This window comes from Vespa mandarinia, chromosome 3, assembly GCF_050613455.1.
Source record: "Vespa mandarinia isolate Hongniang chromosome 3, ASM5061345v1, whole genome shotgun sequence".
Classification (NCBI taxonomy): domain Eukaryota; kingdom Metazoa; phylum Arthropoda; class Insecta; order Hymenoptera; family Vespidae; genus Vespa; species Vespa mandarinia.
This window is the reverse complement of record NC_140812.1, coordinates 3,587,992-3,610,567: the sequence shown is the minus strand read 5'-3', so window position 1 is coordinate 3,610,567 and position 22,576 is coordinate 3,587,992. Positions and strand designations below refer to the sequence as shown.

Sequence of the window (22,576 nt, the reverse complement as noted above, 5' to 3'; positions counted from 1 at the left end):
AGCGACGCACAAAGAGATCAATTTCTTCATCATGGCGATGCCTCGCAATATTGATGATATCGCCATCTTGCGACAGTCCGCTATAAAGAATGACGACATGGTAAAGTAAATCGCGCTTTTGAAACATTTATCGACTTACTTTCCAGAATCAATGATACACATATTTTGATATCAGATGGTAAGACATTTTTGTTTGTCAATTTTTTTCCTACTTGATAATCATGTACACGTGGAGACCGATAAAAATAAAATAAATTTCATCTTAAATTTATGTAAAATTATTTCAGTTTTATTCATTTATGAGTTTTGTTAAATGTACATAGACAAACGTTACTTACCACCATACTTACGTACACCTTTCAAGACTATTTACGTGTGTATATATATATATAACACACATATATTAAACAACCATAGATACGAAACCATAATTTACGTAGTTTTCATCAATTGTTCTGAAAAAACATGGCGACTGGTATATATGCATTTCGCGCCGAGGGACGGAAACTCTTACCCCATTGACTGTCACATTTCGCCAACGGTGGTAGAGTTACCAAATCTCGACGCAGTATGTGTGAGATCTTCATAGAAAAAAACGAGAAAAAAAAATGAAAAAAAAAAAAACAATTGCAAATTTCTGAATGAAATAAATATTATTATAAACTTTTTTAAATGTTTATAAAAAGATAATTATTAAATAGATTATTAAAAAACAAAAAACAAAAATGAAATTCAGTATCATCTTATATGAGATATCATCATCTTATTGTCAGTAGTATCTTCAACGACAACGATCGAATTACTGGTCTCGTTCAGGACACCCTGTAGAAAGCATGGAAAGAGAACGTGCAAAAAGAACGTTAAACGTGCAGACTGCGACCTTGACCGAAGCGTTGTCCGCGCGTGAGGCATACGCCGAGTTTGTACAGGACATGTACAGCGAACGTCCCCGACTAACGCTCCAAGAAGACTAAAACGTTCCCTTCCTCGACTCTACGTATACGTCTAAACGTATGTGTGTATATATACACATGTGCATATATGTGCACAGACATATATATATATATGTAGACATATATAATACATAATATATTCCTTGCAAACGTACAATTTCTGAATGAACGACAGATTTATTGTTTCGTTCTTGATTTATTTGTCGAAAATTGAAAAAAAAAGAAAAGTGACGAACGAATGACGTTATTTTTAAAACGAAGAAAAAATTTTTTCTTTTTATTTTTTCGCCCAATTTTGATCTCAATTTTTTTTCTTCTTTTATCTTATTTTTTGTTTCTTTTTTTCTTCTTCCTCTTTTTTTGTCAAAGGAAAAAAAACAAAACCGCCGCACCGATACGAAGAGTCATGGACGACAGCAAGTCTTCGCGACGTTCGAATGATACAAGTCAATGCCGAAGGTCGTCGCAGGAAGTCGAGATCCGCGGGAGAACGTCGCTATATAACGGGTGGCGAGTTGTTTTAAGAAGGAGACCGGCCTTACCTTCATTGTATTCATATGCGAACAATAATTTCTCTCTCTCACTCTCTCTCACTCTCTATCTATCTCTCTCTTTCTCTCGTTCTCTCTCTTTCTCTTGTTCTCTTTTTCTCTCTCTCTCTCTCTCTCTCTCTCTCTCTCTCTCTCTCTCTCTCTCTCTCTCTCTCTATCTCTATCTCTCTATCTTTTTTGCTCTTTTCCTTAGTCTGTACGATCAAGGCTCTCAAGGTGAGCACTCTCGACGATACCACGAAGGGCAATCGCTTTCCTTCTCTTCTTTATCTTTGATCTAACAATGGCCTTTCTCCTTCCAGACGATCGAATCAACCTTCTCATCGACGTTAGTATTAAATCGAATGGAAATCAAATTTTGCCGCCTTTCCTATATCTAATCTGACTTTCTTTTTAAACACACATACACATATAAACACACATACATACACATATATATTATATATCTTTCTACAAAAAATTACGCAAAACTACTAAAAAAAAGAAAAAAAGGAAGCGAAAGAGAAGACAAAAAAGAAAAAGAATACAGACCGATATGTGACTGTCATCGTTAATACTTGACGAACATTTTCACGTCGTTCTTCATGTTTTAGAAAGTCGATCAGTGAGAGATAAGGGGGGTGGATTCTCTATTCGTCAGACGAAAGAGTCCCCGGGGTACGTACCGAATGAGAAGAGCCTCCGAAAAAATGATGGGGTGGTATGGTATCAAACACCTTATGATTTTCTCTTTCCCCAATCGACATCCACGTGGGGGTCTAAGACACTCTGTTCTTACTCTGTTGAGAAGCTGTTACGCACTCGAAAGTTATAAAAATAAGCTTGCTTGCTTTCTTTCTTTTTTTTTTCTTTTGTTTTTTGGTTTCGTTTCTCTTCCAATTGTATTCGTGAGAACACGATTGTTACGAAAAAAAGCCGGTTTTCTTCGGCTTAAATGTCGATGGATTGCGAGGGCTAGCACGATTATCACCGCCCGTCTGCCGGCTCTGGAGGACTGTGGGATCCCCGACTGCAACGTAAGTCGTTTCTCCTACGAGCCCGCCCGCCACCATGGCTGAGCAGCCACCGAACGGACGAAAAACGGACAAAGAGTCTTCTCGTAGCGTACTCGCTCGGCCAATGGGAGGACGAATCGACACGATCACGGACCCTCGCCGTTCTCGAGCGCGCCGTTCGACCGGCTACTGCTGTTGCTGTTGCTGTTGTTGCTGCTGAAGCCGGCCGGCCGGCCGGCCGGTCGTCGTCAAGCAATGTACTTGCTGATACCTATTTTCCTACACTTGCTCTATTGATATTAACTATTGTTAATTCTATTGTTAACTCAACTATTGTAAACTTCTTTTTTTGTTGTTGTGTGTAGTCGCTAAATAGTGTACTTACTGATACGTTCATATTCTTTAATTATTGATATCATTTATTGTCTTCCTAAACTTCCTTTTTTTATTGAGATATCATAGTTAAAATTAGATTTAAAAATTTTATCCATTTTTACTTTCAGTTTTTCTTTGATTCTTTTTATCTTCAGAATTGTTCTTGTTTTTAGGATTGTACAAGTGTACGGTCGCCAAGTAGTGAACTTGATAATATGTTCATATTCTTGCTTCACTAATATCACCTATTGTCTTCCTATTCTTCTTTTTTTTTAGAAATCTAGTCGTTGAAACCAGATTTAGAAATTTCTTTCATTCTTATCTGCAACTTTTCTTGGATTTTTTTCTATCTACAAAATTATTGGAATTCTCTTGTCCTTAGGATTATACTAGTATACGTTTTCAAGCATTATACTCGGTGATACTTTTCTACACTTGTTCCACTGTTATAACTTATCGTCTTCCTAACCTCCTTTTGTAAAACATAAGAGAGTTTCATTAGAAAATATATAGACTTATATATATTTCTTTTTCTTTTTTTGTAATAAAAAAGTATTATAAAATGCAACCCTTAAAAATATAGAGTCAATGACAAATGACACAGGGATACCTATAAAGAACATTGATGTCGTGAGCCAGACGCGACATAATAGTTCAATGAATTAAAATATCTTCAATTAGATCAGATTGAAAATTTTCATTAATTCTTATCTCGAACTTTTGCATTTTATTAAACTTTATTCTAATTGCAGAATTGTACTGTCGGGTACTCTAATAATTTAAAACGAGACTATTCAATATACATACATAGATCTAGACCATTATGGGAAAGTGGTTGGAATTTGTTGTCACTCTCTCCTTTGAAGTACAAGTACACTACTGAAAAACGAAGGTAACTATCAAGAATAGTAATAATTATCTAATATCTATCCAACTATGTACATTCTATCTTTTTCTATGTACATTCTATCTTTTTAAGACAGCAAGTGATTTTATTGCCATAATAACGTTACGAATCTCAACATGACGAAAGAATTGCGTTAAAATTCTTATTACGGTTAGCAGCTACGTCTACGTAGCCAGACATGAAGTACAATCACGAGAAAACCAGTTGATGGTATGCGGGAGCAGCTTTGGCTCGAAGGTAAAAGCCGAGATTCAACGCGAGCGATAGACTCGAGCGCGATTCGCTCCGATAGACATTCGTACTCATTACCGAAGCCCATGGCTTAGGAGTGAAGTATTCGTTGTAGCAGGTGGCGTCATGGAAGACACAAATACACACTACGTTTTAAACCAGAGACGACGTTGTAACGTTTTGATGAAACTGTATGGTACAGTGTTCATACGTTTCTAATTTATTTTTCTTTTTCTTTTTTCATTTTAAACGTGTCCTAAAGTAATGCTTTCTTTCATCTGTTGATGATGTAATTAACAGGAAAGTATTTGGTGAAATCGACATACTTGATCTATCATACATTGCGTCTATTAATAAAAAAGAAAAAAAAATAATTCACGATTGAATTGTATGAAGTAGAAAAAAATAATGCGTTTTTTCTAACGTCATCTATTAAATTTTTCCTATTAATGTAGATCGTATTAAGAAAAATTACGAAAAAATTAATAAATGACTAGTTAAAATTAGTCATTCAAACACGAACTTAATATTTTTATAAAGAAAAAATGTATGGGGTGGTGCGAATGCAACCGATGCAGTTGGACAGGGACTGCGACACGTACGAGAAGATAAAGAGAAGAAAGAGAGGAAGGAGAAGAGTTCGAGAGAAAGAGAGACGACCACACGACACCGCAGAACCGGTTCCATGGGGGTTTCGCGTAGTGACGGGATTTCGATTCGGTTCATTGCAAGTTTTCAATCAAGTCTTCGACTCTTGGAAAATTCTTTACTCTATTCTTCAGAAAACTTAAACGAAACACTTAGAATCTTTCATTTTCTGTTTTTTTTTTAATTAAATGATATATACAAATCTTGTTGATTTTACGATTAGAAAAAGTTTTTAGATTAATGTATCGATGTGATTCAAAATCACAATCTTTAAAATATCAAATAGATTTGATAAATATAAAATTTCAGAAATTAAATTTTATTTCGTCGAATTTTATCTGACAGGCTAATACAACTCGGTCCACAATCGTTTCTTATGATGTGTCTTGCTTCGATGCACCATCTACTTACTTACCTACCTACCTACCAACCCACCTACCTACCTACCCACCAACCTACCTTCTAACCTACCTGCTTGCCTGTGTGCCTTCTCGCTCGCTTGCTTGCTTGCTCGCTTGCTTGCTCGCTTGCTTGCTTGCCAGCCTGGCTGCGTTTTGCCCGCTCACCCGTTTGTATCCACCTATCAACTAGCTTGCCTACCTTCGCGGTCGATTGCCCTGCGAGGATTCCAACTCGCGGAATTCCTCAAGTCGCACATCTTCGTGCATCCTCCACTTGCATTTCGCAAGCATTTCGAATATTTTATTGGCGTTACGTTCAAGCTTCTGAAAATCCTATAAGTTTGTTCTATGATGTACAATGAAAATTTTTTATTAATCAAGATGTTATTATAAAATTTCCATCTATGTACCGAACAAATCTGTATTGTTCTAAATAATTCAATTGATAAATAAATTATTATTACTATTATTATTATTAATATTATTATTATTATCGATACAATACGAAGACGTAAAATTCTGAAATAAGTCAAATATATTGAATTCTCTATATTCATCATTTGCATTTAATGAACATTTCAAATATTTTACTGATATATTAAGTTTTAACTTTTATAAATACTATAAGATTAATCCTCGACGAAACAAAAAAAATTTTATCACAATTAGGATTTGATTATAATATTTTTTAAAATTTTATTAACATTCCATATACTGAACAAATCTGCTAAATAATAAAATTGATAAATTAAATATTATCATTATTATTATTATTATTTTATTATCGAATACGAAGGCTCCAAGATTGTTAAAAATAGTTACATTAAATGCTTACATTTCAATACTACATTCTCCCTTTATTGAAATAGAAAGGAGTTAATGAATTTCATAATCATAAAAAACGAAATGGAAATATTCCAATAATTCGCGTGTCTCCACGATTTGACTTTCCCTTTCCGTTGAACGACGTTAGGGGATAAGTAAGTCTCGTTCTGGAGTATACTCGCGTTTTCTGTGCAACACCTTCGTACGTGTTATATCGTGAATTGTGAAAGTACAAATTGACTTAAATGCATCTCCCTGTTCTGCATTAAGGTCGCATGAATATAAAGATTAGCTGGGATCACGTTGCGAAGATCGGAACAGCCTTCTTCGACCCCGGCACTGACCTTGAACGCGAGACTCGAATGGTCTCCCTACTCATCGTAGACGGGAATCGAAGTCAGCCGGATCGTCGTTTCTCTCTCGATCGTTTCGAGGATGCTGCACTTTCATTTCTTAAGATTCAACATAAAGCTCGTTTCTCAGTGAAATTTATATTTAAACTTTACAGGGGGCTAAATCAAAACAAAAAAAATTACAAAATTCATTTTCGATTTAATCAAACATACAAAATAATCCGATTCATCGATCATTGTGAAAAGAGGATGGAAAGGATGGAAATGGACAATGATCTATAGCAAAGTTTTCTATAGTGTTCAATGCTATAATTATTTGTACAGTTCATGTCACGAGAACGAGCGAAACAATTTCTGCTACCTGATGGAAAGTTGGCCTACGTTAGCCGTACCGTAGGAATTTAAAGGGGGATATAAGTATAAGAACGCGGAGACGGGGAGTCGTTCGCGGTAGTGTCAAGCATAAACGCACCGGCACCACACCCAGTGTGTCCACCATTGCGAAACAAGACACGACCATGCGCGTCGCGGTGATCGTGAGTACCTGTAATATCGTTATATTTTATTTATAACCGTTTAACTAACTCAATTAAAACGGTGCCCTTATTATAACGCGATTTTTGTGTCCCTTCAATGTTCGCCATCTTTAATTTTTTATCCTATCCATTTGCGTTTATATCATTTAGATCGGTGTACATTTGAGAAGGTATTCAACGTCCAATTCGAAGGAAATTAATCACAATGACGTGAACACTTTTGGAAATCATATACATACATTCGAGTGGATTAGATTGTGTTAGTCTGAAGATGTTAATTACACTGTGGAAATGTTCCCATCGTCCAACATTTTACAAAAGACACGTTCGTTAATTTTTTCTTTTCAAATTTCAAATCTTATGCATTGATTCTATAGACAAAAGACGATCGAACATAGAAATGAACAAGTGGAGCCCTCTTCGATTCTTTGATCCTAACACCTTACACTAAACAAATTTAAATATTATTCATAGAATTTTCAATAATCTCAGCGTTATATTATTTTATCCAATTTTTTTGTATACCATACGTTCCTGTCTGTTTTAAATTCTAAAACAAGAAATGTAATTTAAAAAGTCGCGAATTTGTGTGTGTTGGGGTTTTTGTGATTCTCTGTAACAAAATTTATAAATTAATTTCATATACGTAGATAAATATGTATGCAAAGAGGAAAAAATCAATATTTAATATATATAGCAATGAGAAAAGAGAATTATTTTCTAAAAATAATTAGATTTATTCAAATATCATGAGGTCTTTTATAGTCCCGCCATTTTGTATTATCATATTACGTAACGATAGATCAAATTACCTGCGTATGATTGGTGATATAAAAATCGACTAAGGGTAAAGCATTGATTTCTAGAAAAATATATTTACTTACAGATATAAATATATTTACTTACTATATTCTATAAACGTTAGTATACATGAAAGTGAAAAAGAAAAAGTAACTGGCAGGAATAAAAAAATCAAAACGAGATCGGCCAGTAAGATGCATACAAAGTCGAACGCTTTCGGCCAGTGGACGAAAATGTATGAATGCCGGAGTGAAAGCGTCCGTTAAGAAAGTTGTGAACAAATTTTTTATTAATACCATTACTATACCACAGGAATAGTTGGAGTATACTGTATATCCGGAAATCGGTACATAAAATGTAAAAGAAAAAGAAAAAAAAAAGAAAAAAGATTATATGTTTCTTATTATATACTGTTAACACACTCTTCGATTTTATGTCCCTCTCACCATTTTGATGTAATACTACGTGACTCAAATTCAAAGAGCCGATTATCTCTTTTCGCGAAACTCAACCTTTCTCTACTTAATTTTCCATGCTTCCCTCGTCGAATTCTATTTATCGGTTTTACTAAATCACAATGCACACTTTCTCAGTTTGATCCACTTACATTCGAAATCTGAATGTATCTTTTTTAAGAAGAAACGATGTATATCATTTTTTTGTCTTTTTTTTTTTAATTGAACTATGAAAGTTAAATTTCGAAATGTAATTGATATTCGAAGAAAGTTACTTGTATAATAAGTAACATGATTCAGGGATGGCTCTTTATCTTGTAATTTTAAACGAATTTAATTGATTATGTTAATTTAATAATTCGAAAGTATCAATTATGATATAAAACATTCTAATCGATTAAAGAAACTGTTATACTCAATAAGAACGAATTTTTCAATATTTAAATTATATAAGGCACATATAGATATATAATATCAACATTTCTCAACTTATTAAGGGTCGCGTTAAAATTTTTAATAGATCGGTAGCTTAGATCAAAACGAGGATAGTGATTGATAAATATCTATATTTTCTAAAGTAATATACAATAACTCCAGTCTATCAGATTATTAAAAATGTTATATTATAAATATTTGAACTATGATACCATTACAAATAAATGTATTGGGGCGCAGTATCACTACAAACAAATGTGCATGGCAAAAGAATTGATAAACGCTGGACTAAATATATAATTTCTTTTTTATTTTTTTTCTTGCAAAGAACATAATCGATGAGATAAGAGTAAGCATATATCAAGTATCGCAATTACGATGGGAAAGTTTAACGAATATATGAAATGAGCAGTACCATGAAGAAAAGAGAAAGTGATTCGACTGGTGGGCCAGACGATGTCATGTAACACATGCGTGTATGGCGACGCATTCTCTTTTATACGCAGTTATAGACATTACCATTTAATCGACTGACATTTAAGTCGATCACTCGTACCTACAACTTCCCGTATAAAACAACTAGCGTAGAAAACTCGTTGAAGACTGTGAAAGGAAAAAAAAAGAAAAGAAAAAGAAAAACACAATGGAAAAAGAAAGTAAACGCATAAAAAAAGCCGTATGAGAAATATAAAAATAAATAAACGTTGTGTTGAAAATATGATATATCTAGAATATTTTTTTCTTTTGATGCTGCGTGCAGTGCTAAACTATAGCTATCGCATACCTGCAAACTAGATTAACCTGAAATGAATTCTAGTTGCTCGAGGCTGGAAATATTTTCTGGAAAAGAAAAAAGAGAGAAAGAGAGCGAGAGAGAGAGAAATAGAAAAAAATAGAAAGAAAAGCTAATACAAATCGTATGTATATTTGTTTTTTTAATTCTCATCTAGTTGTTGGCGTGCGTCGTTGGACTCGCTTCAACACAGATTACAGATGGAGGAACTGGTGGTAACCCACAAAGAGGACAATTTCCACCAACAGCTATACGATCTGCACGATATCAGAGGTTACCGATAGCTCGACCGAGTGCACCTTCGCAATCAGTTTTAGCAAATCAACGAATACGTCGTCCAATTACGTTCAGGTACTATATATGCTAATTAAATTAATCTGAAACAGAATATTATATATATAAAATCGATATAAAAAAATGTACAGTTATCGATATTTATTTATTTATCATTTTTTGTTAACAACCTCATATACATTCGTAAGTTATACTAATATCTCTGAATAAAGAAAAAATAGTAAAGGATGAAATCATTATTAATTCTAATTCCTTTTTATCGTCAGATCTAGAGGAGGAACGGATGATGGTCAAACAACAGGTTCCTTCACAGCTGCAAGACTCAATAGACCAGGCCTATCAACGGTCGCATCAATACAGAATTATCCTCAGCAGGTAAAACCTGTGAAAGAGGATAGCGAAGAGGAAGAGCGTTCACATGAGATATCCCGTGATCAAGAACGTCAAGATGATCATAGCTTTGAACCAGACGAGGATGAGGAAGAAATTAGCGATGAAAATATTTCAAGACCAGCCGGTAATACAGGTCCGAGCGATTCACAGAGACCAAGTGGTCCATCGGCAATATCACAATCGTCTGGCCCAGGACGTCTTTATCAATCGGCATCTCCAGTGCCAACTGGTAGAGGTGCATCACCGCAAGCTCCTGTTTTCCAATATCGAACAACACCAAAACCAACGAAACCAAGAAAACAACCAATCGTTGAGGAGTCACCGTTTAAGGATCAAATAAGAAGACCACCTAAACCATCTAAACCTACACAGATTTATGATTCCCGTGGAAAGAAGCCAGTAGCACAGGTGAGAACTCGTTAATGATTCAACAGGTAACTATACATTGACTCTAGATCATTAAATTTTCTTTACATTCTCTTTGTATTTTCATGATGGCACAGATAATAAGACGATATCGTAACGATAATGCCGACGGTTCAATCACTTGGGGCTTCGAGAACGACGATGGTTCTTACAAGGAAGAGATCATTGGCACCGATTGCATAACTCGTGGTAAATATGGATACGTCGACCCGGATGGCGTTAGACGGGAATACACCTACGAGACTGGAATTAAGTGTGACGAGGAACAAAAGGAGGAAGAAGAGGAAAACGGCTTTGTTGATTATCAAGAAAACAAATTAGTGCTACCTGATGGCAAAACCATTGATCTTTCTAATATGGGTAAGAAGCAGGCACGTCGTCCTCGACCTACGTATGGGAACTGATGATCCAGATTCTTATACATGCTTAAGTCTTCCCACGAAAGACTATTCGAGAGAGATAGAAATTAGTATCATTCAATCAAACGCTTATGAAAATAGAAAGACTCTAACTACTTGATCGATTTTCCTAAGACTATACTCTCGACTTTTCTTTAAAAATCCAACGTTATAACTCTAGAAATAACACGACGTATTTTTAAATATATATTATATACATACATACATACATACATACATACATATATACATACATATATATACACACATACATATATATATATATGTGTGTACTTTTATAAAAGCCTCTCTTGCTAACCAAGCATATTAAATCCGTGAAAAGGAAGGGAGAACGAATTGTGGTAGAGAAAAAAAACGTGAAAGGATGCGTATTTACTCCTTTAGATTTAAAGAAGTGTTTTTATCTGTTTGATTTTATTTTCGTCTATTTATATCTCCCCCCCTTCTACACTCCGCTCCGCCGGCATACACGCATTCACGTCGCTGAAGATTAATAAATTAGTTATTTAGTTTAATATATCTACGACGTATATATATATATATTTATACATATGATGTACCTGTATCGAGTCGATCGAATAAAAATTAATAAAAATTTAATTTACAATGCATTTTATGCGCACAATTTTAACGTGATCGTATGAATCACGATATGAGTAACGTGAAACGATTAAATAATTTATTCATAACAATTATTTATATATATATATATATATATATATATATATATATATATATATGGATTATTTGGTCAACGTTTTTTTATATATGATTCACATATTTTACGTAAATATTTACTATAAGGCATCGCCTTTTTCATAAAAATGCTAAGCGTATTTAAAATATTTTCTTGACAAGTCCAAACGATGGCCCATCAAAATGCTGATATGATAAGGCATATCGTAAAGCAACATTTAATTCTGGTTGACCTCATAAGCGTAACATTTTACGATATGCGGCGAAACTATCATAATATATATATAAATGCATACATACATACATATATATTAGACATTGCCTATAATGCAGAGGACATATTTGAAAAAGTTTAAGTATACGATGAGTATAAAAAACAAGGATATGTGTTCGTTTGTATGATATACGTAAATGTTCGATTTTATAGGTATTGCTTTAATAAACAATGAACAACGATCAACTCTACTGATTTAAATAAACAATATTAAATATCATCTAAACATTAACAATCGATGGTCGATATTATCGCTAAACTTAATTACTTGTGTTCCCCACGTTCAAACGTTTATGAAAAAACGCGAATTTCTTTAAAAAAAAGTTTGGTCATCGGCAAGTTCAGAGGTGTCGCCGCATTTAATAATAATTATTCTTTTTACGTGCGCGGAATCTGAAGGTAGAAAAAAAGATATATTAATAAGACAGATAAAAGTTAGTCTTGGGTATATGATAAGAATACTAAATTCATTCCATTTGTAAAATTAATAGTTAATCTTTTTTTTAAATAGATATTTAAATATTATATGCTATTCTTGAAAACTTTCAAGGAATTAAAAGCTTTATGTTCAGACATCTTACAACAAAGAGAAGCGGAGAAATAAAGAGCTTTGTGTTTGTATACTCGTTTCAACTATACAACATCGAACAACGCGTCGTCCACATCATTCTTATCAGATACGACTAAGGAGATTCGAATGAGATAAATAAATGATCGATATAATAATAACTTATTATAGCCTAATACTAATATCGTGTAAAATTAAAAAAAAAACATTTGCTTCAATGATGATCATTCACGAATCCAATATAGATCGTTCAAGGAGATTCATATTGAACTGACTTCATATTCTTCATTCGACATCATCAACTATTACAGATATATTAATGTATACCTATAAAAATTAATATGCGGGACTGGTAACGGTTGAAACTTGTTTTGGCATATGTTGACCCTGAGCCAAAGCTCCGCTTTTCGCTGCAGTGAACTTCAACCAAGCGTCATAACCATACGCTACCATGGCACAAAAACCGAAGAACTGTAAATAAGAAAGAAAAAAGAAGATGAGTAACGTAAAAATAATCTGTTGATTTTTTGAATGCTTTATATATATATATATATAAATTTCCCCACCGCTGCAACGGCGAAAGATTCAGAAATCCGGCCGTAATCAGCTGCTAAGGAAGCAGCCAGAAGATAGAACGCCGTCCAAATCGAACAGAATATGAATTCCTGTGAACAGAGATTGATGTGAAGAAAATAAAATTAAAAAAAGGTTATTTCAATTTTATCTATATAAGAAGAAAGAGATCATCGATCTCTTAATTATCAAAAGTAAAATAGCATAATATATTTTTGTTTATTTAAGTTATATAAAAACAATATTCTTTCCTTTATTTTCTCATAATTATACGTCTATAAATACTCTGTCTAAACTTTCCAACATGTATTCACTTGAAAGATCACTTTAAGGAAAGAGAGAAAGAGAAAAAGAGAAAGGAAGATAAATATGATTGGTAATGGAACGTTTCATACGAAATATTATTTTAGTAAAACCGTAAAAACGTTTAGTAAAAACGTAAAACGATAACCTAAATGTTTTGATATGAGACGTTGTAATGAAATAATGATAACGAAAAAATAACTTTCTTTCTTCTTCTTTTCCCTCTTTTTTTTTACGAAGTTACAAGTAATTTCACTAAAAATTTCATTTCAAGAAGAATTAATGAAATACAAAGCTTACGATTTTTAACCATGGAATTCTGGAAAACTTCTCAACAATATGGAATAAATAAAGAACAAGAAGAACACCGGTGAACCAAAAGCCACCCATAGCCACGGTATTGAACCATCCTCCTCTACTGTGGCTGCTATAAATCGACACAGTGATGCATATGAATCCCAAGAGATTTAATATCTGAAAAAGAGGAAACGGTTAAATGGGCGGAAAAATTTCGCTCGTTCTGTGCATACGTAGGCGTATTATATTTACCACTTGAATAATTTTGAGAATACCCGGTAATGTTCTCACATAAGATGGATCAAATCGTACATTAGGTTGAATGGTGGTCGTCGAAGTAGTGACGGTGGTTGTTGTCGTATGTTGACCCGGAAATCCTTGATCCATTCTTTCTGTTTATTTTTAATATCTTAAAAAAGAAAAAAAAAAAGAATTAAGGATCGAACAGTAATATGTAGAGGAAGTGGATAAAAATAAGCGAGGGACTCAATAATATTACATATTGTCAAAAACGAAAAAATTGATATTTTAATGATTTCAATGATGCAATGTTCACAATTTGTGTTATTGATGAAATAAAATCGTACAAATTGTTCAACGTGATTATCCTAATTACGTAGCACCACCGACATTAAAAAACTATTTACTACAATACGAAGTAATGCGCTCCGTCACTAATAAGTCTCAAGTGCTACATGGAACGCAACAGATATACACGCACACACACATGTATATATTTGTATATGGAGTGGAATATATATATATATATATATATATATATATATATATATATATATATTGGGAGTGATCATCACGTAGGAATCCCCTCTGCATATTTCAAAATCTAATCAATTTAAATATTCAAAGAAAAAGTATAAATAAACTATAAAAAATATAAAAATAAATTTACATAAACAAAAAATAAAAAAAAATATATATATACATATACCTATAATAAAATTCTTATTATAATCTGTTCAATTAATCACGTTACACGATTTCCACTGTCTATATTTATATACAGAATAAGACACCATATTAATTTATTAACAAAGAAGATAAATAATAAAGAAATAAAAGAGGACCGTCGTTTTTTAGTCGTTCGATGTCTCGCTAAAATAAACGTTTGAGAAAAGGCGCGACGTGAGGCGGATTCGTCGGTCGATAGGTAAAGTGAATTAAAGATTAGAAAGAAAAAGCTTTTTTAAGAATCGATACATCTCGCCTCGTCCTTTCGTTCGACGTAAGTATGTACATACATACATCGATAGGATGGTTCTGACGGCGATCGACGACGAAAGGACACGAGATGAATATGAGAAAACACCGCCCAGATCGATTACGTGCTATCGTACGGGCGTAAAAGGCGTAAACGCGTTTGCGTCGATGAGATAAGGGAAAAGGATCAACAATGGAGCGCGGCTAATGAGATATAGTTGAGTAATCACTAATTAAATGTTGCTTAAGAAAGAAAGAATAAGAGAGAAGGAGAGAGAGAAAGAGAAGGAGAGAGAGAGAGAGAGAGAGAGAAAGAGAGAGAGTAAAGGAAACAAGAAAATGGATAGAACGCTTGAAAGTCGGCCATTTTTCTTTTCGTTTTCTAACCAATCATACGACCAATATATTGCGCGCCAATTTCGACCAATAAGAATCTCTAATTGATATTTACATTATTACGAGTCGAAAATAAAAGTTGCATCGAATTTTTTTCTTTTTTTTTTCTTATTAATATTATGCTTTCAATTTATAATGTTTATATCCAGTAAAAAAAATATAAAATAATAAAATTTAATATTATGTTATGAAGTTATATAAGTTAAAAATAAGAAATGACGAGTACGATCTGTGCATTATATTATTGGAAGATTGCCGTAACACGTAGCTCTTTTATGTAGCGCACGCACGAACATATATATATATATATATATTATGAGGACATGCGCATTAACGATGACACTATGTGTATCAAATATAACGTTTGAATGTGCTTAATGATCTTCGATCAATCAAACGTCGTCCAATCGTGAACACTCGTTTTGTAACGTATGTAATTGTAATATTAAGAGTAATAAAAAGGAACTTTGAAAATATGCTGAAAATATCTTGATGATCCTTAAATTTATCGATTAAAACTGTGACTCTATTTAAGTCTCATAAAATATTATTGTAAAAAATCGTAATACTTTTGTTCGCATGTAAATGTAAGTAAATACATGCACGCATATTTAAAAAAAAAAATCGATGATCAAACCGAGCGTGTTATCTAAATGTGTCACGCAAGACTTTTTTAACACCACACATAATTTTGGAACGAATATAATTATGATAATAAAGAATAAACGACATTACATCGATAAGGATCGTATCGAATTGTATAATAAAATCAAAAGGTTATTTCAATGGATGACGTAGTGAAACATTCAATAAGAATGGCCACTATCGTATATCGTATGTAATACAAAAGAAACAGTATACGTTTCTAACTAATGAAAAGAAAAGAAAAAAAAAACGAAAAAGAAAGAAAAGAAAATAAAATACAATACTCAAGCGCATACCACCAAGAACGAATATTGGAAATTTAGTACACTAGTGAATATTGGAAAGTTATGTCGCGCGTAATAGATCAAGAAAAAGGTTACGACTAAACGAAAAATCAAGAGACGAAAATACATTTGTATGTGAACCTACCCACCGCTTGCGACCATACAACGGCGGTTGAAATAGATCTGCACGTTCGAATAACAAATTCTTACCTGCGACGCGATTCAAAAATCGCTCCTTCGTCCTCTTCGTCTTCGTTAATCGTGTACACTTCCTTTCTTTTTCTTTTCTCAATGTCGATAATAACAATAATGATGATTATGATGATGATAATAGCGATGACACAGATTTTCTTTCTAAGTCGTAAATTACGATGAAAGTTACAGGTTCAGAAACGGTGTTCTACTCTCCCAACAACTACCTGTTTGCCCGGTGCAAATTTATTGACGACAAATCTATTGTAAATAATACTTCGAAAGTATCCCACCCAATAATGGGTTTCATCGATAGTAACAATTTTTTATATTTTCAATGCGATTAGATTAAACATCTTATATTCACCTTCGTTTTCTCTCTTTCTTTCTCTCTCTCTCTCTCTCTCTCTCTCTCTTTCTCTATCCTTCTCTCTTTTTGTGACATCAGCTATCTTGTCATATAACACGCATACGTTACACACGGCGAACAAAAGCAAGTTTCTGGTCGCGTTAGGTTTTTGAGTCCCGTCGTCTTTTCTTTTGCCGTTCTCTTTCTCTCTAATGTGGCCTCACGTCGTATATAGGTATACACCACTACTATGCGACGACGCGACTAACGAGTTTACGCGCACGTAAAGAGTACCAGGATATATTTCCCCCACTCTTTGTCCTCCTTTTGCGTCTAACCAATTCGCGTTCACACATCTTCTCTCCCTCTTTCTAACTTTCTTATTCTCTTATGTACTCCGTCGGTAAGCACTGAATTATGACGACTCAAAAAGAAACTCGACTTTTTACAAGAACTAATCACATATTATGTTTTTATTTTCTTCGCTTAAGACTACTCTTCACCACTGGTATTATAATAGTTTACGCCAACAATGAATATATATGTAATTCTTTACCAATTTTGATGAACAAGATCTCATTTTAAAGATGAAAGTTTAATCGAGGACATGGCTTTTTCGAACTTTGGAAAAAACTTTATTTTCTTTGAAAAAATCATGTAAAGAAATGTTTTTTTCGATGATAGTTTATGCATAAAAATAAAGCTTTTTAAAAAAAAACTTGTAAGAGCCATATCCTCGCTTAAACCTTCGTCTATAAGATAAGATATTGTTGATCAAAAACGTTCAAAAAATATGCTTGGATTCGATGTTGACATAAACGGTGTTTTTGACATTTTTTGTGAAAAAAGTTTCGTATAGTAGCGCCCCTTGAACTTTGTGGCAAAAGAGAAGAAGCTCCTAACAAACTACTGACTTTCACATAAACACTAGAATGTGTTTTGTTACCGTGAAATAGAAGATTGCTTCCTTGTTTGTTTGGATAAATCGATGCTCAGATTTTCAGATTCATTCAAAATTGATCCATTTGCCATGTTCATATGATAACTTATTCATGCATTTTAATGAGCCTTCGACTGAAAATACTATGTTAAAAATAAGCAAATACAAGTTCAATCTTTCATGCTAATAAAGGGTCTTAGGAATAATATATAATTCTGAAATAATTTCATAATAATTTAAATAATGTATAATGTACACGGAGTACAATAAACTAAATCTAAACAATAATATATTCGTTTAAACAATACATAGCTCATAACACACGTTAAACATAAAATAATTTCAATTTAATATTTAAACATAATTAAATTGTGATCACTGGATCTTTGACTACATTTAATATCAACAAAAACGAACATTCGACTGACTTTGATATTTATCGATCCAGTCTTCTGTTGCGTTCTGACTAGTAAACATCGAAACTCTTTCTTTCCAAACTTTTCGAATTAAACAAGTAATACTTTTAATAATTTTATAATTATTAAAACAATGTATAATTCATACGAAGTACAATAAACTAATACTTAAATAATAATATATTAGTTTAAACTTACATACTTTGTAATACCTGTAACATGTGAAAAATATGAAACAACTTTAATATATCCATACATGTAAACATAGACTTCGGAGTCGTTGCGTTCTCCTAAAATCAACGAAAACGAAATCTCTATTTAAACAATAATATATTCGGTTAAAAATTTCATAGTTCGTAACAATCATTAACTATAAAATAATTTTAATCTATCTACATCTAATGTCAAAACAAACGCACGCTTGACTGCCCTTGATAGTTATTAAAATAGTTTTCTTTTAGATTCCGACTAATAAATGTCATAATTTTTTCTTTCTATACGGATATATTTAAATAATTAATACTTGTAACTATTTTATAATTATTTAAATAATATATGATGTACACGAGACTTTTTAACTTTTATATATTATATTTTATTTATTATGTATTTTATCGCAAGTAATATCTAATTAACGACAGTTTAAATACGGTTTAACTATTTATATAAGTTTATGAACACTTACGAAAGTTCGTATAATTAACGAACATTTTTCAATTAATTTATCTTCAGAGAAATATAATCTGGCATATGGTTTTGTTTTGCTTTTGTCAGATGCACTATTATTTTTATTACACGTAAAAATTTCTAAAAGACACTAACTTGATTGTTATGTTACGCATTGAAGGATATAACCTATATAAGTTTATATACCAATGTAATAGGCACATAATATCGCATTTGTAGTTCATATTTTGTCCATACATGTCGCTGAAGTCATATACGCTACGAACGAAAGGTGGTGAACAACCATAATGTATATTCTGTAAATGTCATTGCACGATATATATGTCTAAATATATTATATTTTGGTTTAAATTTCATTCAAGGTTAGATTATAACTGTGCATTAGTGAAAGTTTTTAATTCTCTGTTAACAATCATTTTGCTGTGTCAGAAGATACGAATATGCATTTGCGTTTTGTCACTTGTTGAAAAGTTAGTTATTATAATTATTCGTAGGAATTCTATTTTTAGGAATTATTTATATTTGTAATTGAAAAAAATGCGTATTGATTTATTTCTCGAATAAGTTAATAGGTTATGGTTGAACAAACTAACGCTCTATCAATTTCTTAAACGATATTTTTGATTAGACCAAACGAGTATAACAGTATGGTTTCGACGCGTGGACCAAAATTTAAATTTTGTGATGGTGAAAAAGTGCTCTGTTATGAGCCTGATCCCACGAAAGCTAAAGTGTTGTATGATTCTAAGGTAGGAAAATCCTTATCAGAACATTTTAAATATATAATTTGTATATAACTATTTGTAGGTCTTAGACGTTATAATTAATAAAGATCAACGTGGAAGAAAAGCAGTCGAATATTTGATACATTTTCAAGTGAGAAATTTAAAATGTTCATTACAACATTATTTGTATTTTGTTGTACGTTAAGTGTGTGTTTTATATAGGGATGGAATTCTTCATGGGATCGATGTGTAACAGAAGAATATGTTCTAAAAGACACGGAAGAAAATCGTCAACTTCAGAGAGACCTTGCACAAAAAGCTCAACTTCAACTGTATATATCTACTACATTAGAAATCAACATTTTTAATTTCTTAATATTTATCATAAATATTATTTATGTAGATCTGAAATGTAGTTGTAACTTTTTCACACTCTTCAAAATTTATTCAAAAATTCATCTATCTGAATAAGGGGAGCCTACTTATATCGCCGAGAACGTAAGAAAAGAAGTCACAAATTATCAGATCGTCTAAACGAATCAGAAAATCAAGAACCAAGACGGAGAGCACGAAGTGGTGGCAGTAGAGCTACTTCGGCTACTACTGGATCTTCTGAAGATGGTAGTTCTGGGCAACAGGCTGATTATGACACAGAGGTATTCTGTTATTTTTGATAACAATATTGTTAAACTGATAAATATGTTTTATTACAGGAAGTTATTACAGAAGAAGATAGTGAGAGTAGTTCAGACTATGTTGGTGAAAGTAGCGATGATGAAGGCAGTGGTGGAGGAAGTCAGTCTGGTGCAAGTGTTAAACCAGGAGTTGATCTTGATATAGGTACTACCCTAAAAAGAATTTTGGATTTAGATCATGATTTAATTACTAGTAAAAACAAGGTGATACCTCCATTCATGTATTCTCACATACATATTTCAAATATATTTATCATTTTTAAAATCTCTGAACATCTTTTAGTTGGCTGTATTACCTGCACAACCAACTGTTTCAAACATTCTGGAATCATGGGTTCAGCATTTTACTACAACTCAATTAACAAATATTCCAGACAAGCCACAAAGAAATAAAGCAAATAATTCCATAGAAAAAACAATAAATGAAGTAAATATATGCAGAGAAATAGCAGATGGATTACGTATATATTTTGACTTCACATTACATGATCTTTTACTATATAGACAAGAAAGGGAACAATATTGTACCTTGAAATCCTCCTTTTTATATGCAGAACAGGCACAAATGATAAAAGAGGAATCAATTGAGTAAGTAGGATAAAATTGTCACAAATTATATTAATTATATTAAACATATTATATTATATTAAACAAAAAGATATTAATTATGATTTCAATTATTTAAAAAAATCTGATGTATATATTTGATATTGTTCTAAGAAATGCAGAGATTTCAATCAAAGAAGAATTTGAAGATACCGAATATGCTCATTTGCCACCATTTCAAGAACATGAACAAGACATGGAGTCTACTTCCAAAAATACAATAAATTCTAAACGAAGATTAAGATCATATAGAGTAGGTTCTATCGACGAAAATAGACAATTACGATCTTTTGACGATCTTAAAACGGATCCAGGAAATTTATCAAGGTATTTCTTCTCATTAGTATATTCATGCGAATATATATATATATATATATATATATATATATATATATATATATATATATTTTCATTGGTTACAAATGTTTTTTAATAGCATAGCAAGTACAAGCTCCAGATGTTCTAGTCCACGTGGTGTAACGTTGAGAATGCCTATTATTACCTCTGCACAAATTAATGCTTTACTACAACAATCGAATAAATGGAGATTAATACCAGATACTTCGATTTGTGGTAATAATACTCCAAATCCTTCTACATATTATGGCGCTATTCATCTTACACGACTATTTGGTGTGTTCATCTATTTATAAAAAAATCATTTCTCACAAAAATTGAAGTATTTTTATCAATTAAATTAATTTTCTTTTTTATTTTCTTGTTTTCTTTTTATTTTTTTTATTTATTTATTTTTTTTATTTTAGTAATACTACCCGATTTGCTGCAATCTGCTGATATTCCAAATAAAAAATTAAAACTTCTAATGAAATATTTAGATATGTTCCTCAGGTAATTTATGAAATATTAAAATGAATAAGGCGAATAATAATATTAAACAAAAAAGATATATCTATAATATATATTTACTTACAGTTACTTGGAGATGCATAGAGAGTGGTTCGGAGAACAATTCTACATGCAAATAGATAATCAATCGATGATACAAGGAAGCAGTTCATGATATAAATAAGCTCGATATATATATTTTTTAGTATGCATTGACATTAATATAATATAATCTTATAAGATATTATATATCTGTATATTTGTATATATAATATCAAAACGTATCAATTCCAAATAAATAATTTTTGTGATATAATATTTTTGTTATGGTATTAGATGATAGAAATATTATATGAAAAAGTGAGTAATTAAACAATTAAAGTTGTAAGTGAATTTTTATTGAAATTATATGTACCATGTTTTTACTATTACTGAAATATAAGAAGATAAATAATTATATAACAGCTGCTCATGATAAGTGAGCCAGTCTAAATCCCATATTTTGTCTCTACATTATTCATAAAACTTTTACCAAAATTATTTTTCAAGGAAAAATAAATATATTTATTTTTGAAAAATAATTTTGATATAATTCTTCATATAATGATAATGATAATTCTTGAAAATGGAATTCCTCACATCTACAAATAATTATAATTAAAAACTTTTCAGTTATACTGTTCCATAAATAATTCAACAAAACATGAATACAGTAAAAACTGTTTTTGGGCGGTGGATAGGGATCGCATAAAAGAAATCGTACAAAAAAATATTCAGAAATTTTATAAATTCTTACATATAATAAACAACTTTGTACGGTATACTATCTAAAATTTTTTTTATGCGGTGGATAGGGACCACATAAAAAAGTCGGACTTAGAAAATACATCAATGATTTATGAAATAGATGAGAGAATGCTTTCAATTAAATTAAATAATTAAATTAGACCTGAAGAAATTGTAAAAATATTTAATTCTTCATTGTACATATACATGGAGAAGTTTTCAAATTATACATTAAATAGTTTGGTGCTACTCGTCGTAATCCAAAACGTGCATCTTGTGATGAATTGGT

At 31.9% G+C, this 22,576-nt stretch overlaps 3 protein-coding genes across 19 annotated transcripts; 2 read left to right on the top strand and 1 right to left on the bottom strand.

Annotated features, from left to right (window-relative positions):
* Positions 1–6,588: 6,588 nt before the first annotated feature.
* On the top strand, positions 6,589–12,156 carry LOC118448741 (uncharacterized). Its single transcript, XM_035882383.2, is given in 5 exon segments — positions 6,589–6,627; positions 6,629–6,775; positions 9,417–9,610; positions 9,820–10,354; positions 10,450–12,156. Coding segments are annotated over 5 exon segments (1,227 nt in total). The 5' UTR covers positions 6,589–6,603; the 3' UTR covers positions 10,777–12,156.
* Positions 12,019–18,788, bottom strand: LOC118448744 (CKLF-like MARVEL transmembrane domain-containing protein 4). 10 transcript variants are annotated; one of them, XM_035882388.2, is made up of 6 exons: positions 16,256–17,215; positions 13,755–13,911; positions 13,506–13,679; positions 12,896–12,994; positions 12,657–12,800; positions 12,019–12,154 (listed from the first exon to the last, which is right to left on the bottom strand). In XM_035882388.2, the coding sequence occupies exons 2-5, from the start codon at positions 13,887–13,889 to the stop codon at positions 12,666–12,668; spliced, it is 543 nt and encodes a 180-aa protein (XP_035738281.1). In that variant the 5' UTR covers positions 13,890–13,911; positions 16,256–17,215; the 3' UTR covers positions 12,019–12,154; positions 12,657–12,665. The 10 variants fall into 10 exon arrangements, with proteins under 10 accessions (XP_035738281.1, XP_085511712.1, XP_035738284.1 ...); XM_085655586.1 differs by lacking the exons at positions 12,019–12,154; positions 16,256–17,215 and adding an exon at positions 18,651–18,788 and having other exon boundaries at positions 12,298–12,800; XM_035882391.2 differs by lacking the exons at positions 12,019–12,154; positions 16,256–17,215 and adding an exon at positions 18,628–18,762 and having other exon boundaries at positions 12,298–12,800.
* An 87-nt stretch (positions 18,789–18,875) lies between these two features.
* msl-3 (male-specific lethal 3) lies at positions 18,876–21,846 on the top strand. Of its 8 annotated transcripts, none has more exons than XM_035882381.2 (11): positions 18,876–18,991; positions 19,258–19,378; positions 19,437–19,505; positions 19,577–19,686; positions 19,827–20,010; positions 20,068–20,253; positions 20,333–20,637; positions 20,770–20,982; positions 21,092–21,288; positions 21,420–21,504; positions 21,589–21,827. In XM_035882381.2, the coding sequence occupies exons 1-11, from the start codon at positions 18,951–18,953 to the stop codon at positions 21,674–21,676; spliced, it is 1,599 nt and encodes a 532-aa protein (XP_035738274.1). In that variant the 5' UTR covers positions 18,876–18,950; the 3' UTR covers positions 21,677–21,827. The 8 variants fall into 8 exon arrangements, 7 of the variants coding, with proteins under 7 accessions (XP_035738274.1, XP_085511705.1, XP_085511704.1 ...); XM_085655579.1 differs by having other exon boundaries at positions 18,882–18,900; XM_085655578.1 differs by having other exon boundaries at positions 18,907–19,099; positions 20,068–20,194; positions 20,424–20,637; positions 21,589–21,846.
* Positions 21,847–22,576: the final 730 nt, after the last annotated feature.

Coding starts and splice junctions, on each gene's coding strand:
- LOC118448744 (XM_085655586.1), bottom strand. CDS start 13,889: ATGGATCAAGGATTTCCGGGTCAACATACGACAACAACCACCGTCACT. Junction 13,680..13,754: donor TTCTCAAAATTATTCAAGTG/GTAAATATAATA, acceptor CCTCTTTTTCAG/ATATTAAATCTCTTGGGATT. Junction 12,801..12,895: donor AATCTTTCGCCGTTGCAGCG/GTGGGGAAATTT, acceptor TCTTATTTACAG/TTCTTCGGTTTTTGTGCCAT.
- msl-3 (XM_035882380.2), top strand. CDS start 18,951: ATGTCTAAATATATTATATTTTGGTTTAAATTTCATTCAAGGTTAGAT. Junction 19,379..19,436: donor AAGTGTTGTATGATTCTAAG/GTAGGAAAATCC, acceptor AACTATTTGTAG/GTCTTAGACGTTATAATTAA. Junction 19,506..19,576: donor AATATTTGATACATTTTCAA/GTGAGAAATTTA, acceptor TGTTTTATATAG/GGATGGAATTCTTCATGGGA.